We start from the raw sequence: 12,419 nt of genomic DNA, 5'->3' as shown, positions 1-12,419 counted from the left end.
ACATAAACCAATGGGAATTGTCGTAAGGTCGTTTATTGTAAAGCGCCCGAAGAATTGATTGACTTTATGCTCTGTTGAAAATCAGCACATCGGCCAGTCAGCTGACCCGTCTTGTGATAGCAGCCACCAGCCTCTACCAGTCGTATCGGGTGTATTCGCTTTATGAAACGCTGAACGTTGTTGTAAGTTTTCCATCCTTTTTATGTCTATAATTTTATATATTTTTTTACCAATTCTTCTATAAATAAAATAATATTTAATAAAATGTATTTAATCGATATTAAGAAGTTCATATGTTTGCGGAAAATGCATATTTGCCTAGTATCGATCGATTTACGTTGTCTTACATTCAACGATTAATTTTTATACGCTACCGTATGCTTCTAATAACTATATAAGCTTTAAACGTACATATTTATACGTGTATGGATTCAATTAAACGCATTTCTCATCTTCTTGTCATTATACGATTGTTAAATTTAAATATCAGCTTTTCAAAATCATTTTGCCAGTGCAGGGCGGGCTACGCCTCTTTTTCGCAGAGCCTGCTCTCACGTGAGTTTTCGAAAGATAATCCCTGACAATTAATCCTTCGCCACTTCTCATTGCGTTACAAAATTGTTTTATATAATATGATATTATTGGTAAAGATAATATTACATGCGAAATGGTTTTTATTTTTATTTTTTATATTAAAACTGAAACGTCAATTAATGATAATTAAGATATATATTTTATGCCTTAGCTGTTGTCACGTCTCGATTTTTAATAAATATCCATCGATTAAACGAATATAATTTCAAAATTCTTTTCCCATTGAAATATTTAAAATCCTATTTAATATTGGTTTGATATTATTTTTCAATTTACTCCTTAGCCTTATTTGATGATTTTTCTTACAGGTGGATATCATTCAAGCGTATAAATAAAATACACAATGACGAGCCACGGGCTGTCAAAAATTGGACACGAGGAGAAGGAATCTAAATTTGGATATGTCTATGCCGTTTCTGGGCCCGGTTAGTTCATCATAATATATATTTCTTCCTTTTATCCTATTAGAATGGAACGTAGAATAAGAAATTTCAAGAAATATAAAACGAACTAACATATTGTTATTTATTTGTAGTTGTTACTGCGGAGAAAATGTCAGGCTCCGCTATGTATGAATTAGTTAGAGTTGGGTATTACGAGCTGGTAGGAGAAATCATTCGTTTAGAAGGGGACATGGCCACTATTCAGGTATTCCTTATCTCATATATTTAATAAATTGAGGAATTGTTTTCATCTACCGTTTATTATTTTCCCTTTGTCTATATTATATTTATATAATAGGTATACGAGGAAACCAGTGGCGTTACCGTAGGGGACCCTGTACTTCGAACAGGAAAACCATTGTCCGTAGAATTGGGCCCCGGAATATTAGGCAGTATTTTTGATGGTATACAGCGCCCGTTGAAGGATATTAATGAGCTTACCAATTCCATTTATATACCAAAGGGTATCAATGTACCTTGTTTATCACGTACCGCATCATGGGAATTTAATCCTTCGAATATAAAGAATGGCAGTCATATAACTGGCGGTGATCTCTACGGTATAGTTTATGAAAATACCTTAGTGAAGCATAGAATGATTTTACCTCCAAAGAGCAAGGGCACTGTCACTTACATCGCGCCAAATGGAAATTATACGGTCGACGTGAGTCTTTTTTTGTTTTTTTTATATTCTAGGGACTAAGAGGATGAGCCTCGAAGGGATATTATTTGATATAAATTGACGCGCGCATCTTTGCAATATCGAGTGGCCATATTTGACATCGTCAATTAATATAATCTATATCATTGCTTTACAGGATGTTGTATTGGAGACAGAATTTGATGGCGAGAGGCAAAAGTATACTATGCTTCAGGTAAAATCGTTGATTATTTGGTTAAGGATATTATTCTAATAAATGATAAATCTAATTTGGCTCCTGTAAGGATATTAAACGATACAAATTTCTTTTTGAAATTTCAAAGGTATGGCCAGTACGTCAACCCCGCCCAGTTACGGAAAAATTGCCGGCTAATCATCCGTTGCTTACTGGACAACGCGTATTAGATTCACTCTTTCCGTGAGAGACCATTTTGAAAATTGTTCTTTACATTATCGCCAAATGATGTAGATGTGCTTCCTCTCTTTTCTTTCCTTTCCTTTCCTTTCCTTTCCTTTCCTTTCCTTTCCTTTCCTTTCCTTTCCTTTCCTTTCCTTTCCTTTTTTTTACTGTTCCATGAATTAAATTATTATTTCGTTGATAGAGATTTTATGTTGTAGTTAATTTTATATCAAGCAAATATAAATTGTAGGTGCGTACAAGGAGGAACAACGGCTATACCTGGTGCTTTTGGATGTGGAAAAACAGTCATTTCTCAAGCTTTGTCCAAATATTCCAACTCCGACGTTATCATATATGTAGGATGCGGCGAGCGTGGCAATGAGATGTCCGAAGTGTTACGTGATTTTCCCGAATTAACCGTCGAAATCGATGGCGTTACCGAATCCATCATGAAACGTACGGCTCTGGTAGCTAACACTTCCAACATGCCTGTAGCTGCTCGAGAGGCTTCCATTTATACCGGTAAAAACATTTATATTGGATTATAATTGTCAACGCATCGAATCGAACGAACGAACGAACGAACGAACGAACTTATCGGAGACTTATAGAAAATTTCGACATTTGTAGGTATCACTTTGTCCGAATACTTCAGGGATATGGGCTACAATGTTTCGATGATGGCAGATTCTACTTCCCGATGGGCAGAAGCGTTGCGTGAAATATCTGGTCGTTTAGCTGAAATGCCTGCGGATTCTGGTTATCCTGCATATCTCGGAGCTCGATTGGCCAGCTTTTACGAACGTGCAGGAAGGTACGTCATCTGTATACAATGAATATAAATTTCAATCGTTCGACTACAATATTATTATGCAACTCTTTTATATTCATTATAGGGTAAAATGCTTAGGAAATCCAGACAGAGAGGGATCCGTGAGTATCGTAGGCGCCGTCTCTCCACCAGGTGGTGATTTCTCAGATCCTGTAACTAGCGCTACGCTTGGTATAGTACAGGTAAAATCCTTTCTTTTTTTTTCATTTTCCAAAAAAAACTTTTATAAATCATTAATTTTGTCGCGTAAATATTAAATATATTATGTATATTATGTGCGCTCTGGCGCACTTTAGGTCTTCTGGGGATTGGATAAGAAACTTGCACAACGCAAACATTTTCCATCGATTAATTGGCTTATATCGTACAGTAAATATTTGCGTGCGTTAGATGATTTTTATGACAAGAACTTCCCAGAATTTGTACCATTGAGAACAAAGGTAAAAGAAATTTTACAAGAGGAAGAGGATTTGTCCGAGATCGTGCAGCTGGTTGGTAAAGCTTCCCTCGCAGAAACCGACAAGATTACATTGGAAGTTGCGAAACTTTTGAAAGACGATTTTCTCCAACAAAACAGGTCAGTCATCATTATCTTATGCATAACTATGTTATATGATTTAGTTTACCCATTAATTATATCCTTTTTTTCATAGTTACTCCCCGTACGATCGTTTCTGTCCATTTTACAAAACCGTAGGAATGTTAAGGAACATGATTGCATTTTATGATATGGCAAGGCACGCGGTAGAATCTACCGCTCAATCTGACAATAAAATTACATGGAATGTAATTCGCGACAGCATGGGAAATATTCTTTATCAACTAAGCTCGATGAAATTTAAGGTAAATAATTGTATAAATTGTCCATTATTTGGTGGTCACTTGGTGTGACGGCCAAGCTTAAGGCTCTCTCGATGTAAAATTAAAACAGATTATACATTTCAGGATCCTGTGAAGGATGGAGAAACTAAGATAAGAGCCGATTTCGATCAGTTACACGAAGATATCCAACAGGCATTTAGAAATTTAGAAGATTAATTTGTTGCTATAGTATCAACTAGCAATGTCACTTGCAACAATGTTGGATCACTTTCATTTTTAGATGGTTTGTGATCAAAGGATATCCCGATTTAATTTAAAAGTAAAAGGAAAGAAAAAAAGAAAAATCAAAACGGAGAGCAAAGAGAAGGCAGTTAAAGCACTAAATCGATAATTTTCTTTCATGATAATAAATTATACTTTCCATGAAGCAGTTAAATATCTGTAATGCATTAAATGTACGCTTTTGTGTATATTAGATGATAATGCACCTTTAAAATGCATATAAATACGCCTAAGACAATAAAGCGCGGGATGTTCTTAGATACCTCTCTTTCTGTCACTTGGGAATGTCATTAAAATTCTTATATATTTACTTGCAACATTACTTGCGATAGAATCACTTGTAAATTAGGAAATTATATAAAATTAGATGAGATTTCAGTTATGCAATAAATTCTTATCGCTTCCATCTTCTATACATTTGTTTGTATAATACGGATGTGAAAATATCGCGTGAAATGCTTTTTCTGTCTATAGACAGAATGACGAAGGCAAACAATTATCTAATAGATTTTTAATCTATGGTGAATATACAGAATGGCATTACTGTATTTTTCATTGAATTTAAAAAGCCGCTTTATGCCGTTAAACGACGTTAATTCAGTTCAAGAAAGACACGTTACCATTAGCTATAATGTATACACTCACGCATTCTCTTCTCTCGTTGAGTGGAGGAAGCTTTTTTTTTTCTTCTTTTTTCTTTTTTTTTTTTTTTTTTTTCTCTCTTTTCTCAGCATAGATAATCATCAATCATTGCTGTAGAGCGCAAAATGAAAAATTATATACTATATATATTTGTTGTTTCAGTAAAACGTTTGACGTTAATTCTATTGTAAAATATGTAAAAAGTAAATAAAAGTCATAAATAAAAGGAATATCTTTACCAAACGGTTGTATTTTAGAAAAGACAAACATTTCTCATCACTTTTATCAGATTATTTTAATGTGACGCGATGACGATCAATAATAATTACGTAACAATGCAGTATACTATGTACATTAACGATATATTACAATTATTTACTGCCTAATTAAAGTTTAGTTGTGTTATTTACTATGTATGCGCAAATATCACATTGTTGTTTACACAAACGTAAAATTACAATTAATACGTTTTACATCCCATCCTAGTTTCTTGCATATTTATCCTATACTACATTTTTCGCGCTTTAACATAAGGTAAGTATTAAAAATAAAATATATCCCATAATATTCACAAATATTCAATTGGATATTTGCAAATCAAAAAATATTCATAATTGTGATTGCATCTTTACGACGATAGTCAAAAATTTTCTCCTGGGTAATTAATCCATTATTAAATTTATCTACAAAATTGTATAAACATTTCGAAATAATTACTAAAAAGAAGAATTTAGCGTAAAATTATTGTATGTGGTACAATGATGTCCTATGAACATTGGGCCGATTTATTGATTTAAACACAATAAATTCAAACGCGATGGTGATAATATAAATAAGCAATATATTTTTTGTAAACATGAAACACAATAGTAACGTGTTTATAGCTTGGTGGTCAATTTGGTTGCAGGTTTAAAAATATACAATAATATCATCAAATGGAACACATAATTCAAACTCTCATTATACAAATCCTCTTTGTTTATGATAAAAGAAATTTTTTTGACCTGTTATATAGATTGAGAAAGAACGTACAATTTCATAATATATATAAAACTTGACTGTAGAAACTAAACGTTTTAATCCCGTCTTTGGATTAGAAGAAATATTTTCATATATTAAAATATTGCATCGTGTTTTCATAGCATTGACAATGCTATCTCTCTCTCGCACACTCGCACACACACGCGCACACGCACACACCTATACGCATTCATAAATTTCGGTCATTCTTATTACTTTCAAAATCCTAATTAAATGATAATTAAAATAACAATTATTATAGCGCAACTTACATGGACACTGCTCAAATAACAATATTAACAAAGTATACTTTTTAAACCACACAGCATTTAAAATGCAATTTGCATATCTGAGGTGGTAATAATTATAAAAGACCGTTCATGATTATTTATTAGGATATTCTAATTCATCTAATTGTAAGTAAATATTTAATCAAATTCTGATACGATTCCAAAATCATAGAATTTACTACAAGTCGATGTCAGTTTAAAAAACAGCGAACAGTAAAATAAAAGAGAGAGAGAGAGAGAGAGAGAGAGAGAGAGAGAGAGAGAGAGAGAGAGAGAGAGAAAAGGAAAAACAAAGTAGATATTTCTAATTCTTACATGACGGCTAATATTTACATATTATACTCTAACTCAAAATTACGAACTCAAATGGACATCAGCACTTGTCCCTGAAGATGAAGACAACTGTGTTCGAAGCTGAAGGTTTTCGCGTTTTAATTGCGAAATCAGCTGTTTTAAGGCAGTTATTTCCTGTCTTAATTTTTCATTATCTCGTAAACATTGACCCAAGCCCTGATTTGCTGCACGTAATTCGCCTATGTACTCACAAGCCTTCGCTAAAATCCCTCCTTTGCTCTAACAAGCAAATCAGAAAAGAACATTCATTTTTTGTAATAATCCAAAAAAATGTATTACCGTATAGACTAATGAATAAGCGTCTATCTATCCAATCTATTTTCTATTACCTGTGTTTCATAATTTGCCTTTCCCTCTCCACCATTACCGCCTGCGCTAGTATTGGTCGTGGCATTACATTCAGGTATTATTTTTCCCAATTTTGCAATCCAATTATTAATTTTATCTCTACGCCGACGTTCAACTTCATTGTGCGTTGCTCTTCTTCTGTCGTCTCTCTGAAATATGATTTTCATTTGTCCTCTGTTTAAAAGAGAACAATTAGAATTTCATTCAATATAAATACCTTCTTTAAACCAGTAGTACAATTTCTTGGTGTTTCTATTTGAAGAGTAGTCCTTGGAACTAATGACCTAGACGTTTGAGCAGTAGTGAAAACATCATTAGCATTGCCAATGACATAAAACTGTCCATTCAAAGGAGACGTTAAAACTTGTACAGTATTGCTTCCTGGTTGTCCTACGGGCAGTTCTATTTCATTACTGCTTGACGTACCATTTACTTGAACCACTCTATAAGCAAGTGCTTCCTGATATCGCATTCCATCATCTCCAACTGCTTCTGCTGATATATAATCGTATACTCAATATGTGTATGTGTGTGTGTATATATATATATATATATACACATATATATATATACATATATATATACATATATATATATGTATATATATGTATATATGTACGTAGAAAGAGAGAAATTGTATGCGTACTTATTAACGTTATCCATCTAATATATCCCCAATATATTAGAATTTCAAGAAATGTTAACGCATATTTCTTAAATATCATAAATTATAATAATCTATGTTTTGTGTGTGTGTGTGTGTGTGTGTGTGGGAGAGAAAGAGAGAAAGAAAGGTAAGATATAAAAAAGATAGTACCCTTTTACCTTCACAATCAACAATCTCTGCTTCTTCAATAACTATTCCTGTTCCAGATTCATCCTTTGTTCCAACGGTGCTGAAAACAAAATGCTTTATCTGAAATACGTTCGTATAAAATATCATTGCAGTTACAACTATGCCTATTACTTCCACGACTCCTGTCGTCCTACGGCTGTAAGTGCGCACCGTGCACTATCTGGTGACCTTGACGAAACCTCAGGCGGAACAGGAGGAATATGTGTTTTCATCATTAACCAGCCGATAGTTAATATAAACGCTACCTGACATCCTGTTGTTGAAGGTGCTGATCCAAAATGTCCATATTTTCCACCAAAAATGTTTGAATTTGCCAAAATTCACGTGAGCTGGTCACGGGACGCGGCAACGAGGTCATGTGGTGCACAAGATGGCGATTTGCGACTTGTGCACCATCTATTGCTATTGCAATACCCGAAAACGAAAAATTTATCTACGCAGTACTGTTAAACTTTTTTTTAAAAAATGTCAATGAACATTCGATCTTTATTGTACATTGTACATATTTTACGAAACAATGTCATCAAATAAAATTCGATATATTTTCATGCACAATTATTTCGCGTAAATTATAACAGCATTCGATAATAAGATACATATCTCAATATTATCTCGATGAATTAGCGTTAGTATATTTCAACGTGACATATTACATATTTAGATTCATTTCATGATAGATATATGTATATTTAAATATTGCGCATATTTGGGTAAACTGACATAATTTCAATACGTTCGATGCCTTAAGTCGATATGGTGTTTTCATGTGAAACAAAATCGAATGAGAATACAACTACATTATCAATAAAAGTATTATAGGAAATGGTAAAGGGAAAAAAGGGAAAAAGAGGGAGAAAAAGTGACGGAAAAGCTTCCAAATAAAGCGATACATTCGATTTTATTACTCGGTTATTAGAACAGATCGAATTATAGTTGTTAATAATTAATAAAAATCGTATTTATAACCTGTATCTGAAATTCAAAAATTACAAGTTTGCCGCCCTTTTTGTTTAATCCCTAGAACGAACATTATACAAGTTATAATGAAATATTTTTGTTGGCGTTCTGATTGATCTGACAGTCGAGTGGGTGGGCGGGTGGTGAGTGCAAATGGGACAATAAAAAAAAAAAAGAAAAAAAAGAAAAAAAAAAAGAAGAAAATAAAACTTAATATATATTCGAAACGCGTTAAGTAGTACCGTCAGAGCTATGTTTTTAATAAATACAAAGGACAATAAGAGTGACTGAAATTGTTTTATGATGAAAAGTATTATTATCTTCCATTGACATATAATAGTAACTATGATGCTCACGATTACTTTATTTCTTTTTATTTTATGTAATATTAAACAAGGTCAATTTGTATCCGTACATCCTAAATTATTAGTGGTATCATATGATGCTTTTAGGTATGATGCTTTGCATATCGCATAGATTAACATGCGTACATACGCAGCACACACACACACACACACACACACACACACACCACACGGTCACCCCGTTAATAGTACGTTTGAAGATTATTTCTTTCCAGATACGATTACTTCAATAAAAATGTTACACCTTATATGAATAAATTGAGGAACGAAGGCACGCATGCCGATTATATGATGAATATTTTTGTTACTAAAACTTTTCCAAATCATCATACAATGGCAACTGGATTATATGCAGAAACTCATGGTGTTGTGGACAACGAAGTTTATGACCCTGTCTCTGGCAACATTACCAAATATTCGTCACAACTTTATCATTACGACAATAGGATTCTACCGATTTGGACAATTAATGAAAAAAATATAGGAAGACATAGTGGCACAATGATGTGGCCTGGTAGTATATTTGAATATGGTGGCATCACTCCTACTTATGGACAAGTATATTTTTCATATTACATATATAATATTCAAATACCCCTTTATGTGTATAATGTATCTTGTAAGTTGTATTTTACAAACTATTATTAAATATTATCATTTTTTAAGGCCTTTAACGAAACTGTTAATTGGGAAAAAAGAGTAGATACATTGATATCATGGTTTGTAGACCCCACAATGCCAATAAATTTAGGAATATTGTATATAGAAGAACCAGATTATCATGGTCATTTCATTGGAATAAACAATTATTCTTTTAATAAAATTCTTGAAAAATTAGATGAAATTACAAAATACTTACATATCAAATTAGAGCAATACGGTTTAAATGATGTTAATGTTATCCACTTAAGCGATCATGGAATGGCAACTGTTACATTGGACAGAATAATAGACTTGAATAAGTACATTAATAGTACTGATTATACTTTTGTAGGAACATCACCAGGTTTACATATTTATCCAAATCGAGGTTAGTTTATTACCTTTTGTAAGTTACTTAATTACACAAGTTATGTTTTTCATTTAATCCGATAATATTTATTCAGGAAAAGAACAGTTAATATATCAAAATCTGAAACTTGCCGCAGAAGAAACAATGAATTTCAAAGTTTACAGAAAACACGAAATTCCAGAAAAATATCATTATGGCAATAACAAACGTGTTGGTCCTATTTTTGTTATAGCAAACGTGGGATATGCGTTTCAGAATCTTAACGACACTATTCAGTTTTATAAGAAGAAGTTTAATATCACTGGTAATTACTTATACATTGATACGTAAAAATCATGCTTCCTTTATTTCTAATTACATATAATAGTTACAGGTCCAAGTGATAATAATAATGATAATAATAATGATAATAATAATAATAATAATAATAATAATAATAATAATAATAATAATATTAGTATAAGAGGTATATATTTTCAAGTAACATGTATTCCCTTACAGTCGATAGCACATCAGAATTTGGATTACATGGTTATGACAATGGAGCAAGAGAAATGCATCCAATATTCTTTGCAAAAGGACCTGCATTTGTTCCTGGTTGCAAGTTGGAGCCATTCAAAAATACTGATCTGTTTCCTTTATTTTGTAAAATACTCGACATAAAGTGTCCAAAAACAAATGGTTCTTTGACAAATATAAGCAGATGCCTTAAATTACAATCTGATAATATTTCGATACTAACTTATCAAATTATATGTAAGTACATCCTTGCTGTTTAATAATAGGTATATGCGCAACGACGAAAATCTTTATTATTTACAAATAATTAATCCATTTATGATTAATTATGTATATTTCAGTTGTAGGTATTACACTTGTTATAACACTTATAGGAATTGCTGGAGCTATACTGATGTTTGTAATACGAAAGAGAAGAGTAGAAAGATCTAACTACAGATACAGAGCTATATAGAATATGATCGGCTTCTGGTTCGGTTATATAAGTATGCGAAAATTGGATGATTAAATATATTTCCATAGTACAGTTAAATATGGATATCTTTTGATAAACGCATTTCTGTTTCGCAGGAAATTTTATTATAGCGTTGACGGATAAATTTGTAAAAAATTTGATTTAATTAAACTTGTTTCTTTAATTTGTTCTCAAATAAACAATACATACCCTCACAGGGAGAAAGGGAAAGAGATTTTACCAACACGTTTTAAATAAAATTAAGTTTAATTGTTAGAAAATTAAATATGCAACCAAGATTTTGGAATAAAACAAGTAACTTAAGAAAAAATATATCGTGGGTACACGAATACGGTACTGAATTATAATATTTTACTAAATATTTGTACATTTATTAGTTAATAAATGAAAGGATAAATGTATAAAAAGTGCAGAAAGATACATTTACTAAACATTTATAATCGCTTATTAATAATCGTTATTGATAATCGTTATTAATAACGAAACAACGTAATAAAATAATTTAATGAATGTTTCAAACTTGCGTCGATCGATATTGAAGCGTTTTTTTTTCAATAACACGGTTCAATATGAAGAAAGGAAAAGTTGAAAACATATCTGTATTTGGTATTACTTGTTTCTAAAGCGCTATTATAGAATATTTTTAATTCAAAGAATGTAACACAAGGATGCGTTACAATCAATTTGCGTTACGATCATATAACAGATACCATTTAATGCATTTATAAAAAGGTTGCCCTTCGAAGGGTACCATAATTTAACAACAGCTCTGAATATTTTATCTTCTGATGAACAAAATGCAAGTCGAAAAACAAGAGTAAACAAATCTTTAGATTATTTTAAATGACAAAGGAATTCCTTAAAAAGCACAAGATGTAAGAATTATGTGCTGTAGAAGAAGAAATACAAAGAATAAATCCAAAGATTTTATTACGAAATATTAATGAAATATTGGTAAAACATAAAATAATTTTAACTTAATATTAAATTTATTTCAATTAATGATCACAGATTTGTTGGCTACACGTAATATCGATAAAAACGAACGATAGATTGACTTTGACGAATATCGAAAGAGTTTTCTTTTGCCTTCCGAAGGGTAAACATCTCTTCCCATATAGTTAAGCTTAAATAAATCATTATTTCGATAATTTTAGAATTATTTAAAAATATTGAAACATACGCGTAGAATTTAAACTGATATCAAATTCATTTAAACATTATGTAGTTCCAAACGAAAATATTAAAAAAAAATGTAAATGAATATTTAAATACAGTTAAATTTTCAATATAATATTATATTATACTCTTGCGACGCGTTGGACTTGAAATATTATTCTTTCAGCGTGCGTTGATCGTTCATTACCAACAAGAAGAAAGACCATTGAAATGACAATGCGAGTTTCTACGTTAGTCTACTTTCGTATCCTGACGAGTATATGTCGAAGTACCCTCTCCCTCTCTGTACCACTATATTTAATCATCTTACAGATATGACAGTATTATAATTGTTTAAACCATCCACAATACACTCGGGGTACGATGAG

At 31.8% G+C, this 12,419-nt stretch overlaps 3 protein-coding genes across 8 annotated transcripts; 2 read left to right on the top strand and 1 right to left on the bottom strand.

Moving 5' to 3' along the window:
- Nucleotides 1-28: 28 nt before the first annotated feature.
- On the top strand, nt 29-4,919 carry LOC124946358 (V-type proton ATPase catalytic subunit A). Its single transcript, XM_047486901.1, has 12 exons — nt 29-182; nt 903-1,019; nt 1,130-1,242; nt 1,336-1,701; nt 1,856-1,912; nt 2,022-2,116; nt 2,349-2,620; nt 2,729-2,912; nt 2,995-3,112; nt 3,227-3,507; nt 3,584-3,773; nt 3,876-4,919. The coding sequence occupies exons 2-12, from the start codon at nt 938-940 to the stop codon at nt 3,966-3,968; spliced, it is 1,851 nt and encodes a 616-aa protein (XP_047342857.1). The 5' UTR covers nt 29-182; nt 903-937; the 3' UTR covers nt 3,969-4,919.
- Nucleotides 4,898-7,950, bottom strand: LOC124946362 (upstream stimulatory factor 2-like). Of its 4 annotated transcripts, none has more exons than XM_047486911.1 (5): nt 7,790-7,950; nt 7,514-7,584; nt 6,906-7,183; nt 6,670-6,837; nt 4,898-6,559 (listed from the first exon to the last, which is right to left on the bottom strand). In XM_047486911.1, the coding sequence occupies exons 1-5, from the start codon at nt 7,900-7,902 to the stop codon at nt 6,341-6,343; spliced, it is 849 nt and encodes a 282-aa protein (XP_047342867.1). In that variant the 5' UTR covers nt 7,903-7,950; the 3' UTR covers nt 4,898-6,340. The 4 variants fall into 4 exon arrangements, with proteins under 4 accessions (XP_047342867.1, XP_047342868.1, XP_047342869.1 ...); XM_047486912.1 differs by having other exon boundaries at nt 6,906-7,180; XM_047486913.1 differs by having other exon boundaries at nt 7,656-7,935.
- A 674-nt stretch (nt 7,951-8,624) lies between these two features.
- LOC124946360 (ectonucleotide pyrophosphatase/phosphodiesterase family member 5-like) lies at nt 8,625-11,273 on the top strand. 3 transcript variants are annotated; one of them, XR_007100017.1, is made up of 7 exons: nt 8,625-8,953; nt 9,082-9,424; nt 9,533-9,896; nt 9,973-10,182; nt 10,380-10,634; nt 10,772-10,882; nt 10,968-11,273. XR_007100017.1 is itself a non-coding variant. In XM_047486908.1 (7 exons), the coding sequence occupies exons 1-6, from the start codon at nt 8,847-8,849 to the stop codon at nt 10,849-10,851; spliced, it is 1,392 nt and encodes a 463-aa protein (XP_047342864.1). In that variant the 5' UTR covers nt 8,626-8,846; the 3' UTR covers nt 10,852-10,882; nt 10,968-11,273. The 3 variants fall into 3 exon arrangements, 2 of the variants coding, with proteins under 2 accessions (XP_047342865.1, XP_047342864.1); XM_047486908.1 differs by having other exon boundaries at nt 8,626-8,953; nt 10,739-10,882; XM_047486909.1 differs by having other exon boundaries at nt 10,772-11,273.
- Nucleotides 11,274-12,419: the final 1,146 nt, after the last annotated feature.

This window comes from Vespa velutina, chromosome 2 (assembly GCF_912470025.1).
Source record: "Vespa velutina chromosome 2, iVesVel2.1, whole genome shotgun sequence".
Lineage (NCBI taxonomy): Eukaryota > Metazoa > Arthropoda > Insecta > Hymenoptera > Vespidae > Vespa > Vespa velutina.
This window is presented reverse-complemented; position numbering and strand designations above follow the sequence as displayed.